A 21108-nucleotide genomic window follows, 5' to 3' on the forward strand; every position below is an offset into this window, starting at 1 on the left:
CAGTTTTTGACCCAGCGCAGAGTACACCTGTCTAAGCCGTGAGCCGCCAGCTTCTCTAGGAGAATGCTGTGGGAGATGGTGTCAAAGGCTTTACTGAAGTCCAGGTAGACCACATCCACAGCCTTTCCCTCATCCACTAAGCGGGTCACCTGGTCACAGATGGAGCATTAGAAGAGCTTAAAATTAATAAGAGCTAGTTCTCAATTATTGATTCTACCTGTCAGAGTGCAAACCAAACGAAAAAGAGACCATAATGAGTAACGAGTACATTCTAGTTATGCAGATCTTTGACTCCGTAAGCCTTCTGTTTCATTAGGATTTTTTTTCCTTCCTTTGAGATGTTTCTGAAAGACAACTTCTTATTTTGAGGCTTTATTTTACAAAATAATCTAAGTGCCATTGGTGGCTGAGAAAGCTGTATTTCATTACCATTTAATTATAGAGTATTAACGATTGCCTATTGAAATTATATAACAAAAACCCCACATTTCTCACTCAAGCACACTGTCTTCAAGTCTAACGTGATTAGCTTTCTTCTTTGAGATTTGCTTTTTAAAATCTAAAGGATAAAAACCCATCAACCTTGGTTCTTTCTCCTGAGTTTGGTAAACCAGATTACATTCAAGTCCTCTGTCATTGTCAAAAAGTGCATTTGTGATGCTTGACTGTCCATGCTGTGACACCAGCCATACCCCAAGTGTCATTCTGAGAACCAGGGGCTGACTCTGCCTGGCTTTAAACCATGAGACAGAGTAAATTATGTGAAGGCCATAGAACAAATGTCGGATGAGCTCCATCTGAGTATGCCTTCTATGAAATGGAAAAGATGCAAGTTCTTTGTTTTCTACCTCAGTCTTCCAAGAAGATCCAGGCAGTAAAGAAGCAGAAGCTACGGAAGAGGCTCTCCTCCTAAATCCAGATGATAAAATAGCAGAAAAATACCATTCTGCAACAAAAGGCAGGACTTGTCCAGGAACATCGCATGACCCGATAGAAGCAGAAGCAAACAGCTCTTCACAAAATCCCAGGTTACAATGTGGGCAAAAACAGTAGCAAAAATGCCACTATTAGAAGTGGGGATTCAGGACCCTCAGCTGAGCTTCAGACTTGAGATGTGTTAAGGAGGAAGCATGTATTAGAACTGTAGCCTCAGGGAAAACACTAGTGAGTTGATATAAAGGTCTAAATTGATACCAGAGAAGTCTTGTTTCTTGTTAGCAAGTGACTCAACCACTTCCCTGGGCAGCCTGTTCCAATGCTTGACAACCCTTTTGGTGAAGAAATTTTTCCTAGTGTCCAATCTAAACCAAATATCAAAGTACTTGCGCTGTTCTAACAACAACTTATAAAACAGAGAAAATAAGACAACTTACTATTCTAAGAACAAAGCTAGCCCACAAGAAGGAACTAAGCAATGGTTTTACTTCAACTGACACACTATAGACTCAAAAGGTGACAACGCAAGGAATGAAAGGGGTATCTACTCTGGACACTATTAGAGAATAAATACACATGGTCCCTGCCAGCTGCTGCTGTAACCAAAGCCACTGTCACCCCAGAAGAGGGGCACAGGTAACAGTTACAAAGCAAGGAAGAGATGGTGGCAGAAGGACCGCTAGCACCCTGGGAGACAAGTGTCTCAAGCCTTTACTTGATGCACTTGCAGTTACAGAGATTACTTCTGAAATGTTAGAAAACTAAAAAAAAAATCCCAGGTATTCCTATCTCAGCTAATATGCTAAAAGAATAGGTAAGCTCCCCCGTCCCAGCAGTCCTTGTGTAATATTAATACTAGGAATCACATGAAAGCACACAACAAAATTTTAATTATCTAAAAAGAAAAGGGAGGAGTGGTCAAATCCATTTTACTAGAACCCAGCGCTTCTAAAAACTTTAAAATATGTATTGAGTAAAAGTAAATCCATCTGCCCTCCTTCATTCTGGATTGTCTCCATCTTTTGACTAAAACTGAATTGTTCCCAATGGAGAAGAAAAGGAGCCGGTTGGTGCCTTGTTTATAAAATGTCAGTTTAGTAAAATTAAACAAAACATTTTCTTGTGTTACAATAAACAAACTGTGTAACCAAATATAATGGTTTGCCAAAACAAATGGGACATGTTAAATACCTATTATTTCACAGAATTATCAATGAAGAAGTGACAATCATGAACTTTTTTTTTATTTTAAAGGATACTTCTGAAATGGTACACAATGTTTTATAGCATGTAACAGGCCTAGGTGATAATTTCTCAGAGCTGCAACGTATGCAAATGACAGAAACATGATTTTATAGTCAAACAGCACATTACTCAAAAAAAAAACCAAACCCAAAAAAAAACCCCCACAAACCTTCAACCTGTATTATTCATAGTATCCTCCCGCATTTAATTGCGACTGGCACAAGGTGTTTCTTGAAACATCCGTAACAACTCAGACACACTGGCAATTTTGTACAGAAAGCACTTGATAAGCTGGTGAGAAAAATCACTCAGGAATGCTCAGTGTCAGAGCGCTTCTTGCGTGCAAGTACCTTCCTTTACAGTATTACCAGTTTGCCTTTAGCAAAAACTTAAAACTACAGGACCAGCAAAAGCACAGCTTAAAAGTGGATTTCTGCTGTTGCTTTTTCTCTTGCCGTAGCAAGTCTCACTCCTCTTTCTTTCATCCCTCCACGTATCACCCCCACAAAGCATGAAACAATAACAACAAATTTAGTGTATATGGAAAGTGATATTGGAGGGCCCTTGGCCTCAAACATTTGAACCATGTTTTATATTGTGCCATATCTCTGCCAAGCTTGGTATCTACTTTGCTGCCTGCATGTGCCATGTATCTTAAATTAGGCTAATGGCTTTGATTTTTTTAAAATATTGCAAAGCATGAAGATTTAGTGATATTTTGAATCACGATGACTTCCATCCTGTAAAACATACAAATATCTGGAGTTAAAGCTGACTGAAGAGCACTAGATACACATTTCTCCATTAGATCCTGAGGGATTTCTTTGTAAGTCTGTGCTTCAGCATTTTTGCATGCTCCTAAACCAAATATTTCAAGCTTTAAGAGCACAACTTACATGCGGCCTTCACATTGACTGGTTGGAATAAACAAACATACAGCCAAAATGAACCCAGATTTAGTCTATTTATGCAACTGAAAAATAATTCAACTGTGAAACTGCTTGGACTACTTTAAAACTGCAATAAACTTTGTGCTCAGCTGTATTACTTGTTCTCTATCGTATACAGAAGCAGAGCATCACCCACTGGAATGCCTTTGATCAACTCGTTCAATTCAGTATTTGTCTAATGTGAACAGTATTTCTTAGTAACTGTAACTATTTCTTAATTGGACTTGAAATACAAATGAAAAAAGTATTTCTGAAATAGGAGACACAGGGAAGGGAAGGAGCTGGTACGTCTGAAAGGAACAGCAACGAGGTAAGCAGGCTCTCAGCTTCATTAGCAGGCTGTTAAAGTGAACATGGTCACAGCAGCTCTCAGAGGTTTTCCAAAAAAACATCACAAGTTTGGATGTACAAAATTTTGAAGGTCTTCCCTTACTGCACTCTTCTTACACGCTTGACTGTCCTCTCAGCATTTCTATTCATTATCACTGGTCTTTAATGTATGATCACCACATTGCACTGCATCTGGGAAAATGTACCCTTCCTCCCATACTTTGCTTTCATACTACTGATGACAAGCATGGCTGTATATTTCTTACTTTAAAACAGTAGGTCCTCCTTGGTATATGAGGACCTATGTATAATACTTCATAAATGGCAGATGCACTGATGACCTAACATCAGCATAGCGATAAATAAAACACGGGATCTTCCTATTTCTGTGTAAACTTTATCCAGATGCAATTGCTGACAACAATTTCTCCAACTCCCACATCCAGGACTTCAATTATACCCTCTCTCTCTGTCTCTCTTTCTGGGCTCTTGCTAAATTTCTCTTCATACTAATTGCAACAAAATTCATCCTTTCCTTTCCCCACAAATGCACCATTTTCTTTATCATCTGCTCACTGCTTAAACTAGAATAGACTCTACGTTTTCTCATCTTTCTTCCACTTGTTCTATCTGTAACACTCCCACAAACCAATTGCCACTACGTCAGTCCGACTCCAGACCCTTCATGTCTCTTGCCACAATAAATTCTCATTTCTCATCTTTAGATTGTACTTCTCCGCCTCCTTTTCTTCCTATCTTTCTTGTCTTATTTTTCAAATTTATACCTTTCCACTCCCTAATGCTCTCTCTACGGCTGGGCCAGATTCCTACACCTCTTCCTCCCATCACACTCAAGAACCAGTCCTCAACAGCATCACTCTCCCTGTTGCATCCAGCTGCCTTATCTTATGCTTGAGCTTTACATCGTTTAACCGGTGACCCTCAAGAGCAACTTGTTAATATTAACATTTCCAATTTTGTAAGTACAACAGCATACGTTAGAAGCCATGGTATAAAACGAAGAAATCCTTTGATATAGTGATGCACAGTTTGCATTTCAAACACAGCACATGAAGAAACTTCCATTTTTTTCTGATAAAGGAAAAAAAACACATTTTGTAGTTCAGCATATGCTAGGATAACTGCCTCTTTGGTGTAGCATTTCAGTGACAACGTATCAATTTTCCTAAATTTTTGTTTCTCAAAAGTTTCATATCAAATTTGCCCTAGTCCAGATTAGTGTCTTCCTATCTTGCATACTGAAGGCAGCCTTTGTTTGTAACACAAAAAAATTTGTAATCCAAAGACTCGGTTTCTTCAACTTAAAAGCAACAACTCAACTGTTGAGCTGTTCACAATGAAGTACACCATAACTGTTTTGAAACATAAGATATACGTCTTACTCATGGGCAGTCATCAATATTACCTACTTTTCCAGATAAAAATAACTGAAGAGATTACATTTCACTTTCCACCTTTTGTTGGAATCTTGGGGTTCCTTTTGATCTCAAATAATCCATGAAGGATCATCTCATATGTTCACTACCAACGCATCTCTTACGATCCTAGCAATTTCTTGACTTTAACATGTGCAATCCAAAATGGAACTTGAAAGGCTCCGTGCTTCTGTGTAGTCCACAGCACTGACTACTGCTACTTGACTCCGGGGTATTACAGAAACGTCAGGTCTCAGACTGTAACTAGTTAAAAATTCCCAAACCCACACGTTCAACAATGTTAGGGCTCAGGCATATTAGTTTACTTCTAAAAACTTCAACTGACATCCAGCAAGAAGCTCAGAAATTGATTTTAGACTCTGCATATCAAAATTAATACTACAGATCCTTCACTCCTATACTTATTTCTAGTTCTTATCTTAAAAAAAGGAAAAAAAAAAAAAAAGAAAATCCAAGCTCCAAAGTGCATTGTTGTATAGTTTCAATTTAGCAGAAGGCTACCCTAAGAAAGCATTTTTATTCGATTTTTTCCATAGAGCATATATAACCTAAACAGCTTATTTCTAATCTGTCATTTTATTGTGTAAGCAGCAAGGAAATGTAACTGGGGAGTTCGGGTTCACATAAATCTATAATCACTGACTTATTTAAAATTAGCCAGGACACTTACTCGTATGTTTCTAGTAGCTCCAGATTAAGTATCAATAAAAATGTCACCTTTAGAACAAGAGTCCTTAGACCCACTGCCTTCCATGTTGTACTGCATTTCACTCACTGAACTGAGAAACAGCAGCCATGCATAAAGACTTTAACACACCTTTCCCCTTTTCACTAAGTAAATTCATTTCTGACGACAAATTGTCACACGTTGCCAACAGGACAATAGAAGTAAAATTTTCTGATTTAAAAGCCCTAATATGGCTATAAAAATTCACTGCAGCAACAGTCATGATAATTGCTTATAATAACCAATAAACCTAATTACAATTACCTCCTGTCTGTCTAAGCGGGCAAAGGCACACATGAAGAATCACAGAAAAAACCTCAATTATTATTGCTCAGGCTGCAAAACACAGTTTAGCAAAACGTGAAACAAAACAAAGGAACACATTTAGTTCAATCTTAATAGGTCCTGACACTAGTTTTACAGAATGTAAGAAATGCAGTGTAATTTCACAATCTACCTGCCATCACTAATGATTAAAATTTGCCAGCTTTCAGAATGGGGCATGCCGCAATCTAAAGATGACAGGAATAAATGTCTTAAAGGCTTAGTAAATTTCTAAGTGAATCTTATCAAAGCATATAAAAGTCTAAACCAAAGACAAGCAACACAAACAGGGAAACATTTACAGTGATTACACAGCTTGCCAACAAGGTAAGTATGTCATGATCAAGGGCAGTTTACGAAGCAAACCCTGGTAGCCCTAAGTTCACCAAATATTTGTGACTAAAATAAACCGCTATGCTGAAGAGAATATCCATCACATCGAATGGCATCAATAAAACATAACTGCATCAGTTGGCTTTTCCCTTATAACACCATCCAACATCATGTGAACTGTGTGGCATCACAGCTTAAGAGCCGTGAACATGACGATAGCTTTGGGAGAATTGGGATACTCAGAGGTGCTGCTAATTAAGCACACCTATTTCACCCTTCTCTTGAAAAGTCCATCCCCAATGACATGCCCAACTAATTATCACCATTTTTATAACCTATGTTTCCTGAACGAGGAGTTTCTACACAGTTGCTCTTTTGAATTCAAGGAAAACTTCAAATCTTTCAAGGTTAATATATCCTTGTAGGAATCCAACTTTGTTCCCACATGTTATTGAGGGGTCTGAACATCTAATTAATTAAATTTCAGGAAAGGGATTTTTCATCTTTTCAAATTAGGAAAAAAAACTTTACAAAGAAAAGAAATCCTGAAGGATACTGTATGAGCCATCCAAGTCAAGCAGCTATAAAAGTTAAAATGGTACTTGACAATAATAAAATTAATGGCAAGAATTAATTTCTTCTCTTCTGAAGTCTGTAAGCTCCACTCATGAGTCTGTCTGTAATGACAGGCAGTATATGAACACAGAATAGCCCAAGAAACAATTTCTGTCTAAAATAAATTGTTAAACAGGAGAATTTGAGGGAGAAGTTTGTAATGGGTTTGGCAAACACATATAGGGAGTTTCCAGGATATTTACCTGCTAGCAATCAAATGATGTCACCTCCTTCTAAAAGCCCCCCTCCCAAAATCTTCAGAATTACAAGAGTCACCATCAATGACTTCACAAGGATGGAAGAGAAGGTATCATTTTTATCACCCTAATCTGTACTGCAATACATTGCCTTTGTCTCCTCACTTTTACTCATGAATCTTTTCATCATCATCAAAGAGTTTCACACTTGCACGACTCTGTTGAGGCCCCAGCAAATTGTTACGGTAGTCTGGACACAACTCTTAGGTGGTTTCCTTTTCTTGTAGTTTCCGTGACTCTTTACACAACTCAAACTGAGTTGTATAAAAACCTCAGATAATTCTTTTGGCATAATAAAATCAGTTCTAAAGGACTATGATCATGTAACAGAAGTATTACATATTTAGAAAAAGTTAATGCATAAAGCGTCATTTAGATAAATTCACTACTGTTATGTATTTGAATGAGATTATAAGCAGAATGACACACAAAAATAAGCAATATGACACACAAAAAAATTAAATCTATACAACCATGTGGTAAAAATGTTTGCACGTGCAATATTTGATATCAGTTTGAGAAACAATTATGAAACTAAAGTATATGGTGTTGGATTACTCGTCCGCAAAATAATGAACATTAAAAGTACCAGATGCCATTCTACTATGGAGGGGATATATAAAACCACCCATTTTCCTGGGGCTATGACACAAGAAATTTTGAGCAAGGCACAATGAAATACATTTCAGCCTCTGCTTTACAGCTACTTCCAAAAGACCTATGGTCACAATTTGCTCTTAAGATAATTTTATTTACCTATTAACACATAATTCTTAAAGAAAAAGAAAAATCCTGGAAGCATTAAAAAGGCAATGAATCTCAGCATCCATTTTAAACAAGATACATTTCCAATGGATCTGACGTATTTTTATTCTTGAAATAAAGGACTACTTACTTGATTGGCCATGTAAATTGTGAGGAGACCTCTCCTATAAACAGAAATGATAAAATTAGTGAATAAATTGAACATTTTTTGCACACTGAAGAAAAACACTTTAAGCATTAATAATATTTTATTAGAGAAGAGAGTTTAAAAAAAACAGATTATTGATGAAGGATGAATCATTACCACCCTATAGAAAAATACATAAGAAACCAAAAATAGCACCTTGATAGCACGGTATCCAAAGCGGTGAGGAATTACATGAACCAAGTTATATACAGCAACTTGCTACTGCACAAGTCCTGAAGCCTTCATGAAGGGGCAGGGCACCTCGAATTACACAGCACTTATCACAAAATAAAAGCCTACACACGAGCTGGTAACGTAAGCATACGAACTGTGGCCAAAGCCTATGTTAAACTGTGAATTTACAGAAAAATGCTTGTGAGTAAGCTTCTGTTTTGCGATCAGTGCTATGTGACTCAAGGTGCCTTAGCCCTTCTGCTTATATTATCATGAAAAGTGTTTTCTACTGAGACCAATGATGCAGACATCTTGGCTCAAACCAGCATGCCCTGCCTTTTCTAGTTGAGAGTCACAATGCCAACAGCGCCCTGGCACAGCTGCCACCGTTTTCTTTTCTTAACCTTTATCTATTTTTTTTTTCTTTTTCTCCCCTTCTATTTTCGGATCTGTCCCTATGTCTCAGCCCATAGCTCACACTGCTGTTCAGATAGCGTAAGTGTAAACTTGAGCTCGCGCTCTCACACTTTTGCTGATGCTACTGCAGCACGAGACCAAAACTGAACTCTTGACTATGCAGAGATGCTACTGCATCAGACCAAAACTGAACTCTTGACTATGCAGATGTGAGCTGCTCCAGTATCAGACTGTCTTAGATGTCACTGAAGGGTCCAGATGAAAAAAACCAGTTATTTTCTGTACATCATTCGCAAGTCACCATCGACCTTGAGAAAGTGGAAAGCCTTACCACTGCAGATTTGCTTTGCCCTCGTTCCTTCCTCCTCTTCTGCAAATATTAGCTTAGAGACTATGGGCAAAGGTTGGAAAATTCAGTTTCAGTATTTCTTATTGGAATGGTGTTGTTCTTGATTTTACTGTCAGCCTTGTAATATTTGGGGTTTTTCTTATTGTCCCCACTGCTGTTACACACAAAACTTCAAAATAACATAGAAGGCACCACATGTTTAACCATTAAAGTTTCTCAGTATGGAACTGAGTTTATAACCTGATCTCACCTTTGTCTTCACATCATTCAGGATTTTTTTATATTGCTACTACATGAATAACAGAAGGTCCAACCCAGGCTTGTATGTTCCATTTTGTCATGAGACTAAGTTTTCAAGCATTCATAGAGTGCTTAAGAGAATGGTATGTTAACTGAACATATCCTGCTATCACATCAGTTGAATAAGCAAGCAAATCAAAATCACAGGTAGCAGGAAACAGAGAAATTCCTATTGCATAGTTTCCAGGCTTCAACCATCCGAAAAAAAAGTTTATTCAGTATTTTCTGACCCCATGTTTAGGTGTTTATAACTTTGCCAAGTTACGCATCCAGATCAAGGTTTTTCACAGCAGATATCTAAGATACAGGGGTACATTCCACTTACAAGCTTCAGTGCTTTCACATCACGTTGAATTTGTGGGAAGCAATGATGCACCATCCTGAGTTCCACAAGTTGCTCTCTATTCACAGGGAAGATTCAAATTTGGCTCAAGTTCAGAACTTTAACTAGCAAAATCAGTTTTGTTTTGTTTTAAAAAAGCAGAGTTACAAATCTGCTCTTTGTATACCTTCTCCACCTCGTACCGCTCTGTGCCAGGTATTAGAAACAAGACTCTAGCACAGAAACCTAAGGGAAAAAAGCCTGAATCTAAAGCTTTGGTGAGGATGAGGCACACAAGAAACAAAAAGACAACAGATAGGGAATAGGGTCTGTAAATGTTAAAGCAGAGACACCTCTACAACTTGTAATAAAGCATCAAAATACTGCATGATGTTTCTGACCAGGAAGGGGTGAAAATTCACCTCATGTAATAAATGAATTCAACTCTCAGGCTGGTCTGTAAACAATCATCTAGTCTTTCAGCCGATTAGCTCAGATGATAAAATAATATTGGTGTCCAGACCCTTCTGATTAGCAAATTGTCAGCCGATACAGTTCTTTGTACTGTAAATTTTATTTTCATTTGTTCTCGTGGGGAAAAATACTGGGTATTTCATGTTTCTTGGATTTATTTTTTTTTATTCCTGTAATAGCATTACAAGTTTAGGATAAATATCCAAACACCCAGCTGTTTGGAAACACAGAATTAAATTCAGGCATGAGAGCTAACCTGGTAACTCAATACACTGAGTATTCTCGAAAACATCAGAACTGCAGTAACGACCTGCAGTAACACACCTACCTGCAAGAAGCTACCACCAGCTACTGAGTGACACATGCAGCTTTAAGAGTACAGTGTGTGCATTCACGATTGTATTACGTACAGCATGCACAAAACAGCATGACTATTGTACGTGCACATAATTTACTTGGTGGATTCTCTCCTTCAGTCTCTACGTCACCCAGGCAGGGACGACATGCAGGCAGGGTCTTTTAGCCTCCCACTGAATTTTTAAGTACTAAAAAACTAAGAATTTGATCTAACAAAGTTTTAGCTTCTATTGTGGTCCCTTTTGGCTAAGTGTAAAATGCAATTCGCCAATCGCAAAGACAAAGAAAGGAAAAGGGGCTAGAGAAGAGGAAGGAAAGAAATCAGAGGCTGCAGTGCAGCTGCAGTGAGACCGATGCAAGAAATAGGTAATTCGGAGGAGGGACAACGTGCAGACAACGAATGCACACAAGAAAGTAACTTCCGGAGCTGAAAATACACAAATTTGCTAGATGACATCATCTGAAACTGCCTGCAGCAAGCCCGTCTTTATCTACTGCTGTACTGGCTAACTCCAAGCAGAAAGTTTTCTTCCTCCAAATTAATTCTGTGACCATTTTAAAAATAAATAGCCCCATGTTGGGGGGGGGGAGGACTTTTCCTGGCCCTGTGCAAATATGATCCAGCAAGCCTAACCCAACCCTGAACTCGACTGTTAAAAAGTGGGTGGAAGTTCAGAAAACGTCATGCTATTTTGTAGCAATGACAGCTGATGGAAAACAGGACAGAAAGATGGAGGTAGGCCAAGCAAAAGGGTCACTGGTACAACCCAAGGACTGTATTAAAACGGCAGCTGGTAAATAAGAGAATATAATTGGGAAATGGTATTACAAAAGCAGGAAATAATTAAACAACAAAAATAATTAGTCAGCCATGTCTAACCACCTGCTTTGGGGAGGTTTAAAGATACTAATAAATGGTTAACATTTCACCCCGAAAGTCCATGAACCAGTGTTGAACATTACTGTCAGGAGCACCAACGTCAGCAGGTAGTTACACCACTGATGGTCCAGCAAGGTCACTATGGGAAAGCCCAAGCAGATGCACACAAATCCTTACTGCCCCTTCCTCCTCCATCGTCTCTGTCTCATGCCATTTTCTTCCAGAGGCCACTCTCATCAAGATCTTCATTTTGGCTTCCCACTGCCTCCCTCTCACCTGTTCAACTGATAGTAGCTCCCATGCCCTGCTCTGTTTCTAATGACATACGCGATCTTTAATTCGGGAAGGAAAAACACAAGCTAGGGGCAAAATTCATGAGTGGCAGACCAGGGCTGAACCACGACAAGGACGTAAGTCAGCATCCAAGAGAGCTGCATCTGTGGGACAAGAGATAGGATGGCATGTCCTGGTCCATCCTGCCAGTCTGTTGTGTTAAGTTAACGAACCGAAGAAAAACTCTTCTGAAAAAGCCTTAACAAGACTGGTATCTTTTACCTGAAAAGGAGGATTGCATGACAACAATCACGGTTTTTAATTACCTTTTAATTCAAGTACCAAAGAGCAGTAGTGTTTAGCATACTTTTCATTTTGTTTCTCCTTTTTTTTTCCTCCGCAATTCACACTTTCACATGAATTTTCTTATATGTCTGTTAGAGAACTGAGCAGGCAACGTCTCAGAGTTTAGTTATTCAGCACAGGTCACGTCATCTGTGGCTGAACAATTCCAATCTCATGGATTCCACTTTTAATGTTTAAATTACAACAGACCACAGGCTTCCAGAAGATAATTCTCTTGTTCATTTATACCTTCCTCAAAGAAAAGTTTCACTTGATAAAATTTGCTTTTTGGACAACTTGGTAATGTTCAGACCAAATTCTAACAGCAATAGCTCTTAAACTATGGCCTATAAACCTCAACAGAGAACCACATGTTTTTGTGATTGCACTGCCCAGAAGAAAGAGTCTAAAATAACTGTTAAAAAAAAAAAAACAAAAAAGCTATAGGATAAAAATAGCAAGGAAGCCTAGCAGTGTACTGGGCTGTATTACCAGAAGTGTAGGTAGGAGGTCAAGGGAAGTGATTAATCCCCTTTACTTGGCACTCACTACACCACACAGAGCACTGCGTCTGGTTTTGGTCCCCAATACGAAACAGGCATCGATCAACCGGCAGGGAGGACCATGAGCATGGCTGGGGAGATTTTGACTTGACCTGAGGAAACAGCATGTTCTTCATCAAGACAGCCGAGCACTGGAACAGGGACCCAAAGGGGTTGTCGGACCTCTGTCCCTCAGAGGTTTGCAAGGCTGACCAGACAAATCCCTAAGCAAACTGGTCTGAACTCAGTGCTGGTCCTGCTCCGAGCAGGAAGCTGCACTAGCTGACTTCCCAAGGCTCATCTGAACAATTCTATCATTCTATGGAAAAAAAAGGTAGAAAGCAACTTCAAAATATCATACATAATTTTTTCCACAGATTATAAAATCTGAAGAGATTACAGTGATAAATAATCTGGCTTCCTAACTAATATAAAACACAAACTTTTCTTTAATGAATTAGCCACTTCTTTAAAAAGATCAAACTTGTCTTTAAGTATTTCCAATGAAGTCACCACAACCACTGATAAGTTATTCTAATGCTACTTACCTTTACCTCCACTGTAACACTACAGAGTCCAACTAAGTCACCCACATACCATTTCTTATTCGAAACCGAAGCTCCTTCAGTTTTTCCACAATGTTCCCTAAAATTTTAATCATACTCATGGCTCTTTACTGAAACTGTCCCAATTTTTCAGAACTCATCCTCAAGGACTTAAAAGTGAAGATACAGGAAATAAAAAACAGATTAAAGATTTCCTATTCTTTGTTTAATCAGTAGTATTTTAAAGTCAAAGAAATCACTAAGTACCACTCTCAGACTTGGAATGCATCTGCCTGTGAGCAAGGTATTTATATTTTCATGTAAGTGCTGTAAATTCTGGAAAACTTATTTGATTGAGGCCAAAGTCCAATTCCCCTTACACATGAGTTAAAAATCCTATTCATGCCAATAGAAGCAATGACAACTGTACAAATCTGCATGCCAACATATTGTTTGTGGAACAGTTTCCTAAAGAATGTTTTCTTGCTTAGCTTGACATGTTATAAAATTCAAAGAATAATCTTACTTTCACAAGTAGCATGAGCTTTTGCTTCATATAATAGCAAATCATACAAAATACCAATTTTTAAAATACAACCAAGATATTTTTTCCTACAAAACTCACTGCCAGTTCTCTCTTCTTATTTATGGTTTTCCTTAAATATATTTATGGTTTTCCTTAAATATAGAGTTGTTGCTAAGTTAAAAAAAAAGCAACAACAAAAAAAAAAAAGCCACCCAAAAAAACCTTGCCTGAAGGTGGGATGTATCCTTAGAACATGCTTATGCTCATGGCAATTTTACCATAAATTAATTATCGCAACCACAGCACCACTCAAAGAAAATTTCCAACAGAAAGCAGACACCTTCTCTTTCTCTAAACAGCCACAGAAGAGAGGTAGGCACCTGTCATTTTTAAGTTATTTCTCTCTCAATATTCATTCCTCCTTTTGAATATTTATTTCTTTCATATGTTTTGCCTTGCCCTGTCCATCTCATATGTCTAATACGCAGCACTCCAGTCCCTGCAGTTTTCTCATCAAGAACTTTTTTTGGCAATATGGAGTTTAAAGCATTGTTTTCTCTATTGCCTTGTTTCAGTTAAACCACAAACCTTTCTGAGTAGACATCCTGAAAACTAAACAGTCACTGCCATTAATTAAACATATTTGAACTACTATAATTGCATTTTTTTACCAGGCGTGTTTTTTATGATCACTTTTTTTTTCTTGCTCAAAACTAAAGGGGAAATAAGTGACCAAGTCAGAAATAACAGGAAATAGCCACAGCAAGATGAATACCACTATGTACAAAATCCACATAAATTGACTAAACAGGCACCTCTTTCAGTGAGAATAGTTCTAGGTGTGAGCTGTAACAGTGAGCCAGTAAATTCACGCCACAGGGCGAGGTACACACTGGGGCAAGTACACCCAGGCCCCATACCCTGCTACAGCTCTTGCAACCCAGCGTACAGCAGCAGTTAGTAGTAGAGATGGCTAGAAGGAGCCTGAAGATGGATAAAGAAGGATGTTAAAAATCTTTATGCATGCAATTAAGAGAACATGTTCTCTGATTAAACAGTCTCACTGATGGGTTACGTTTCTCCACATATATAATAAATTTAAACAATTGGGAGGCAAAAAAAACACAAAATAAAAATATCCAACTCACTGTTAAGACAAGAATCGTTTTAGCTTTGCTATAACGCTTTCTAACTTCATCCCCAGTCCAAAGCATCATGTTCCTACTATTTGCTTTTCCAAAAATTCTTAGTGTTGTCAAACCAATAAGCCTGACCTGAGAATAAATAGGTACTAGAATTAAACAAGTAAAACTTACCTTTTCTTGTGACTATACAACAAGATCTGAACTATGCGTAGTTTTAATATAGTGAATTTATGGAAAAATACGTTTTGTATAAGTTTCCTACAAATTCAAGTTTGAATTTTATACAAATACCACTGTTCATCGAGTCTGCTGCATATTCTGACAGTTATCACCTTATTTTAACCGATAATCCTTTTTTGGATTCTCCACAAGTCTAAGAAATCACAAATAAAACTACTTTCAAAGGAATCAGTGGATTCAAAGGTATATATGGGGTGGAACGTAAAAAAAAAAGAAGGTAAAGAGCACATAACTTATGCTGTACTGACTTGTTATAGTAAAATTTGAGAACATTTGTCCTTTTTTTTTTTTTAAAAAAAAAAAAGAGTTAACTCTGGCTTTAATTTCTGAACATAAACTAAGAAGCTGACATAATAGTTTGTAATGGCTCCCCAGACAGGATTTGTGGTCTGCAAAAACAGGAAGAATTCCTCCCCCCAGCTTCCCTCCCCCCTACACACTGTAAAACACACCACTTTATAACCTGCAGAATTTAATCAAACACACAAATCACAGGTTTCCCCTGAAAAGAAAAAGGTCAAAATGAAGAGGGTTTTTTTTTTCTGCTCTACAGCAGCTTGACACCAAAAGCTAACCAACTATAGATCTGGAGTTGAGATTGCATCCCTGTAATAACACAAGTACTACAGATTATGTTTAGGGTATCGTTAATCTCTCACACCCACCAATTTCCTACTGACAGCTGGAGGCCAGCAGCGAAATCCTGGTGCAAAAGTTCACTTAAAATCAGCAGGAACAGATAAGCTTTCAAAATAATGCCAAAAATTATGAAAACAGACCTAAGCAATAAGTTTTCAAAAAACAAAAATGATTACTTTTTGAACTTGGTAAATACCAGTAGCAAGTCTTTCACACAAAGATAACGTTCAAGCACATAACTTCTTGTCAAAAAATACAGTTTAAGGACCCATGGGCCACTGGATTTTTTTAAGGAATTTTCTATTTCAAAATTTTGGGCTGTTTCAAGTACGAAATGGACACTTTACAGGTCAGGAAATTGAAGTTGCTCAAAACTGCAAATCAGTAATACTTGCTTCAAGCACATTACATGTTAAGTAAAATGGTTATTTTTTCTTGCAAATACTCAGAATTTGTTGTTCTTAAAAGGAAAGAAAAGAAACTCAACGTGTTCTATGATTTGAACACATGCCAAAGAAGGGGTATGAGAAAACTGGAAAGGGAGAGAAGCCAAAAAGAAAATATATCTACAGTAATACATTCCAGTTAAATTAGTACCAATAATTCTTACTGAGTTTTCAGCTAGTGCAACACAAGATAACATCTATAGTTTATTTTTTTAACTGTTTTATACTCTATTTTATACAGATTTTCTTTCAACATCCCCTCCCTCTTCCTCCTCTCCCAGTTTCTCTATGGTGTCTACAAAGCCAACAGCGTCAAAACAAAGGCTGACCTACAGAGGGGAAAAAAACTCTTAATTAAAGTGTGATTTAACCTCACAAGATTCCATGAATAGATAAAAATCAGATTCCAAAAAGGTTATTAGTTTCATAAAAGGATTGACTAGTAGATAACAGAAGAATAACAAATTAATCAAACCTCAGGAAAAGAAATGAAGGATTTCCAGCAATTTTTTAAATTATTAACATTCTTGGTATAGAAGGTCTATCCAGTGTTAAATAAGGCCCCAAATAACAATTTCTTTGGACTGTTGCTAGTAACACAGAATTGTTTTTAATCGGCTCAGTCAATCAAAAGGAAAACACTCAGTTCTTTTCTGGGCACCTTCTCAGTAGGATACAACATGTGCTGCTTGGCTGCTCTGTCTGGAAGGTATGCAGTAGGGCACAAGAGCAAGTACTCTCTTTTTGAGCAAAACTGCTTTGGGGATCCTCAGCAGCAGCGGGTCGTTGCTTCTGCATATTTTGCTGACAATCACTATTGTTTCGTAGCAAAAAGAGGACATACTGGACAGAACTGTTAATAAAAACTGGGAAGAAGAGTAAGACGGGGCATAGAAATTTCAGAGTTGCAGAGATATGCAATATTCACTGGCCTTGGACATACACTCAGTATATTTTGGGAGTGAGAAGGACACGAAGAAGGAGAAAAAAAATTCTCATATAAGGCTACGACTCTAGCAGACAGCTTGGGGTTGTCCAAACACCAGTGGAAATTCATCCAGTACTTGACCTGTTCTCCCCCACCTCTACCCTCCAGCCTTTCTCAGGTTAAGAGCCATTCACCCATACCCTACTTGCACATCCCAAACCCAGCCCACAGCAACTTGGTGAGAAGCAGCTCCAGAGGCTTCCCAAGAAACCTCTTGAAATAGCTGCCTCTCCCTCCCCGAGCCATATTCTGTGCCCTGTTTGAGACGGTCCATTCCACAATACAAGTTTTTGGATAAGCTACTCAAATCATCAGTTTTTTCATCTATTTCAAAAGACTTAAACAGCCTAATGCTCTTTTTCTAGTCTGTCAAACTAGTAGCTATTGTTTTGTTTGCATGTTTAGAGCTAATTTTCTCTTTAGACTCATGTTTTAATGATTACGTTTGTGATCAGATTACACTGTTTACAAAATACCTGAAGCAATATGCAAAAAAAGCTAACGTGACAAAACAATCCAACTCAAACGGAAGACTACTGCAGTTTTTCACATGCTGCGACTAACTTCTAAATGCCCTTATATTCAGAAACAGCAGACCAGCTATTCCAGCAGAAGTAGGGTATGGAGTTAGACTTGCCAACGTACAGTGCCATTTGCGTTTTTTTCCCCTTTAGAACCCCAATGACAGCATATTAAGTCATATTAAAAACAGGCTTCAGATCCAGTTAGGAACTATGAATTAGTCGTGCAGGAGACAGATTAACGCTGTTAATAGCGTGCCTACATCCATAAGGGCCTGGAACACCAGGGGTCCTAAAGAATAGCAGTGTCAGAAGCCAATGTAAACCTTCTCTAGAAAGGTAGGCAAGCCATACTAAAAATTTGACTGAGAGTCATTTCAACACATCCCTACTGACTGAGAAGTCAACTTCTGGCAGGACATCGGTATTCTACGAACTGTGCCAGATACTACAGACAGACATTAATGTGACATTTCACCTACCAAAGACAGAAAGAAGCTATTGCCAAGTCCAGTGTGAACCTATTATTTTCTAACTTTAAGCTCAAAGATCCAAAATGCCAACAGTTGGTATTAGAACATTTTTGCTAGTTCCTCAGTCCATTGCTCACGAGGAATGAATAACGGACACTGAAGAAGAGCTTAAAAGGAAAAATTTATCATTGATGAAGCAAGACGGAGCACATACAAATTCCTTCAACTAGACAAAATGATGTTGCACTACCAGACAGCCCATATTGTTTCAGTCTTTCACTAAAGTTGGAGCAGTCTGGATTGTGATGACACGTACTGGCCCAAATTCATGAGACCTGTTTTATGCTTGCCTTTAATGCTGTGGTCTCTGTTGTTCCTGCTTTTGCTTTTCAGACAGACCATCTTTAGAAGAAGGTTTTAACGGCATATGCTTACTTTATCAAAAAGTTTCAATCTGGAATGGAGGTCATCTGATTACAAGAAACACTATGCAATCCATAGGACTTACTAAAGGAAACAAAAACGTGTCATTTTCTGTTCTGAGATGTGGAGGGAAGAGGGCAGGAAGGGGAAGCAAGATGTTTAACCACAGTACACTGCTGTAATCTTCACCACAGAAAACCCTTGCATGGTTAAATATAGCAATCATTACCATTCTAGGTTTCTACCTCCACACTTTTCCTGCTGCAGGAGCTAACAACAACGTTCATTCCTTGGGAGCAATGAAGCTACAGGAAAGAGTCACTTCATTTACAAAGGGTTTACAGGTGTGGCTCATATGGAAACAAAGATTTAAGCTCCTCTCGTCTGTACTATCTAAAAACAATATCCTATGAGCAGACCTGAGGAACATATCACAGAAAAGTTCCCTCAAAGACTTTCAGCCACTGTACCAGAGGCATGGTAGGCACGGATGTTACCTCGCCAGGTAAATGTCAAGCTTTTCATTGCCACATCAGCCAGCACTATAGCCAGCTCACCTAGGCAGCATCTGAAGTTTATTCTATGCTAGCAGAATATTTATTAGTCCCCCTCTGGGAGCTGCATGTTACACGCAAACATTCAGGCACGGAAGATGTATTAAGTGTTTCCTTAAGCCAAGGAAGTCCAAATGAGTGTCTCCTGGATGCTAGTGCTGAGCAGACAGAACAGAGTAATTAATCCACTGTTTGTGCCATTTGAATCCAAGTCAGACTTGCAGAATAGTCCAATGTTCAGGCGCAGTCTGAATTTTAACGTTTTATCTGTAGGCATTTCAACAGGACTGTAAGTTTTCTAGGGTTTTTTGTGGGGTTTTGGGGGTTAATGATGAAAAACAGAATACAAAATTATACTAAAACTCAGATGACTAAATCACTTTTACTTAATTTTCAGCCTACAAAGTGAACATTTCAAAAACAGATTTGCCAAAAGTGGTCCTTAGAATAATAAAAAAAAAAATTAAACTTTAACTATAATCAAGTCTCAATTACTCATGGAGCAGTGCAGGAAGAGCTAGCTACACAGAGTGACCTGGGACCTATCAGAGCTTGTAGCTTGACCTTAGCGCTGCCCTTTGTCCATCCAGGCTGGCCCCATGTGAACAGACAGAGGTAGTCCAGAGCTTAACGGGTGCTGCCTGTGATGTCTTTACACTATTATTCATGAAGTAACCTCACGGCTGGTGCTGTGCCTAAGCTGGTAAATCCTGAAACTTAGGGAACTGGAGACCATTGAGCAAATGCAACCAAATAGTCCTGCATGATCCAGCTCAGCCCTGACTGTAACAACACTAAGAGAAAACAAACCCAGTCTGTACAGACCCACCCAGATGTCTGCAACACATTCTCCAGCATCTCCAGAATCACAGGTATATATTTTACATGGGATCTTCCAGTATTCTTACTCTGTCTGCCTGTGTTATCCCAGAAAATGGATTGTAACCTATAAAGCTGTAGCTGCTCTCCTGCTCTTCCATCTTCTGCAAGACTTCAAGGACCACAGGCAAGCTGGACCAAATTCTTCCAACATTCGAATGCTGCAGGCTGAAAATTCCTGAAACTTGGTTGCTGAACACTTCTGCAGACATGGTTACAGTTTTTCAGAAGCCTGATTAGTTTATAACCTGGGCTGATTGACTATAAATGCATGGGACTGGAATCACTGATCCCCAAGGATCCTTCTTGCTCTGTTCATAACTATAGGATTCATCTTGCCAAACTTTTGCCACCTGAAGTGGATGAAATCTAACTTAAGACAGTTAACTAGACTGCCTTTATAACTGAGACACTTAATGGTGATTGACTCAACTGATTGGGAAGAGATGACTGGTATGAAATAGAAACACGCATTTCAGATGGTTAGAAAAGTCAGTGTTGACTGTAACCACTTCTTTTAAAAAGGCATGCAGAAGCATAAGGATTATACCTACATCTTATGTGCACACACAGAATCACAAGGAGTAAAGGTCAGGAGTGAAGGATAGACTGATTGTAGGAATAATTAAGAGCACAGTATGGGAGAGAGGATCTTTCTTGCATAAAGAACAAAAAGGTTTCCACAGTTCGTTTAAATGCAGCAAATTTAACTCTACAGCTATTTTTACAAATGGAGCACGTAGTTTACATCTTGCTAGTAACACAGCGTCTTTTTATGGCCCACAGAGAACATCCTTTTCCTTCACACAGGACTGCTTCACAATCCGGCTACAACTTAAAATGCTAGCCTTCCCTTCATCCACTAGGCAGGTGACCTTATCATAGAAGGGTATCAAATTAGTTAAACAGGACTTTCCCTTTGTGAAACCATGCTGACTATGCCTAATGATTGCATTGTTCTTTAAATGCCTTTCAACAGTACCTGGTGTAATCTTCTCCATAATTATTCCAGGAACTGAGGTTAGACTAACAGGTCTATAGTTTCCTGGGTCTTCCCTCACGCCCTTTTTGTGGATTGGAATAACATCGGCTAGCTTCCAGTCAGCAGGGACCTCCCCAGACTCCCAAGACCTTTGGTAGATGATCGAGAGGGGTCCTGCTGTAACATCC

The 21108-nt window shown here is 38.5% G+C and overlaps 1 protein-coding gene across 1 annotated transcript in view; it reads right to left on the reverse strand.

Annotated features, from left to right (window-relative positions):
* The window catches only part of TMEM135 (transmembrane protein 135), a 185485-nt gene that overhangs the window by 147478 nt on the left and 16899 nt on the right, over window positions 1-21108 (reverse strand). Inside the window, exon 4 of the mRNA XM_019473930.1 lies at window positions 8070-8103. Coding sequence (XP_019329475.1) covers window positions 8070-8103 — 34 coding nt within the window. The remainder of the gene's footprint in view (window positions 1-8069; window positions 8104-21108) is intronic.

The sequence above is a fragment of the Aptenodytes forsteri genome, unplaced genomic scaffold (assembly GCF_000699145.1).
Source record: "Aptenodytes forsteri isolate BGI_AS27 unplaced genomic scaffold, ASM69914v1 Scaffold376, whole genome shotgun sequence".
In the NCBI taxonomy this organism is placed as follows: Eukaryota; Metazoa; Chordata; class Aves; order Sphenisciformes; family Spheniscidae; genus Aptenodytes; species Aptenodytes forsteri.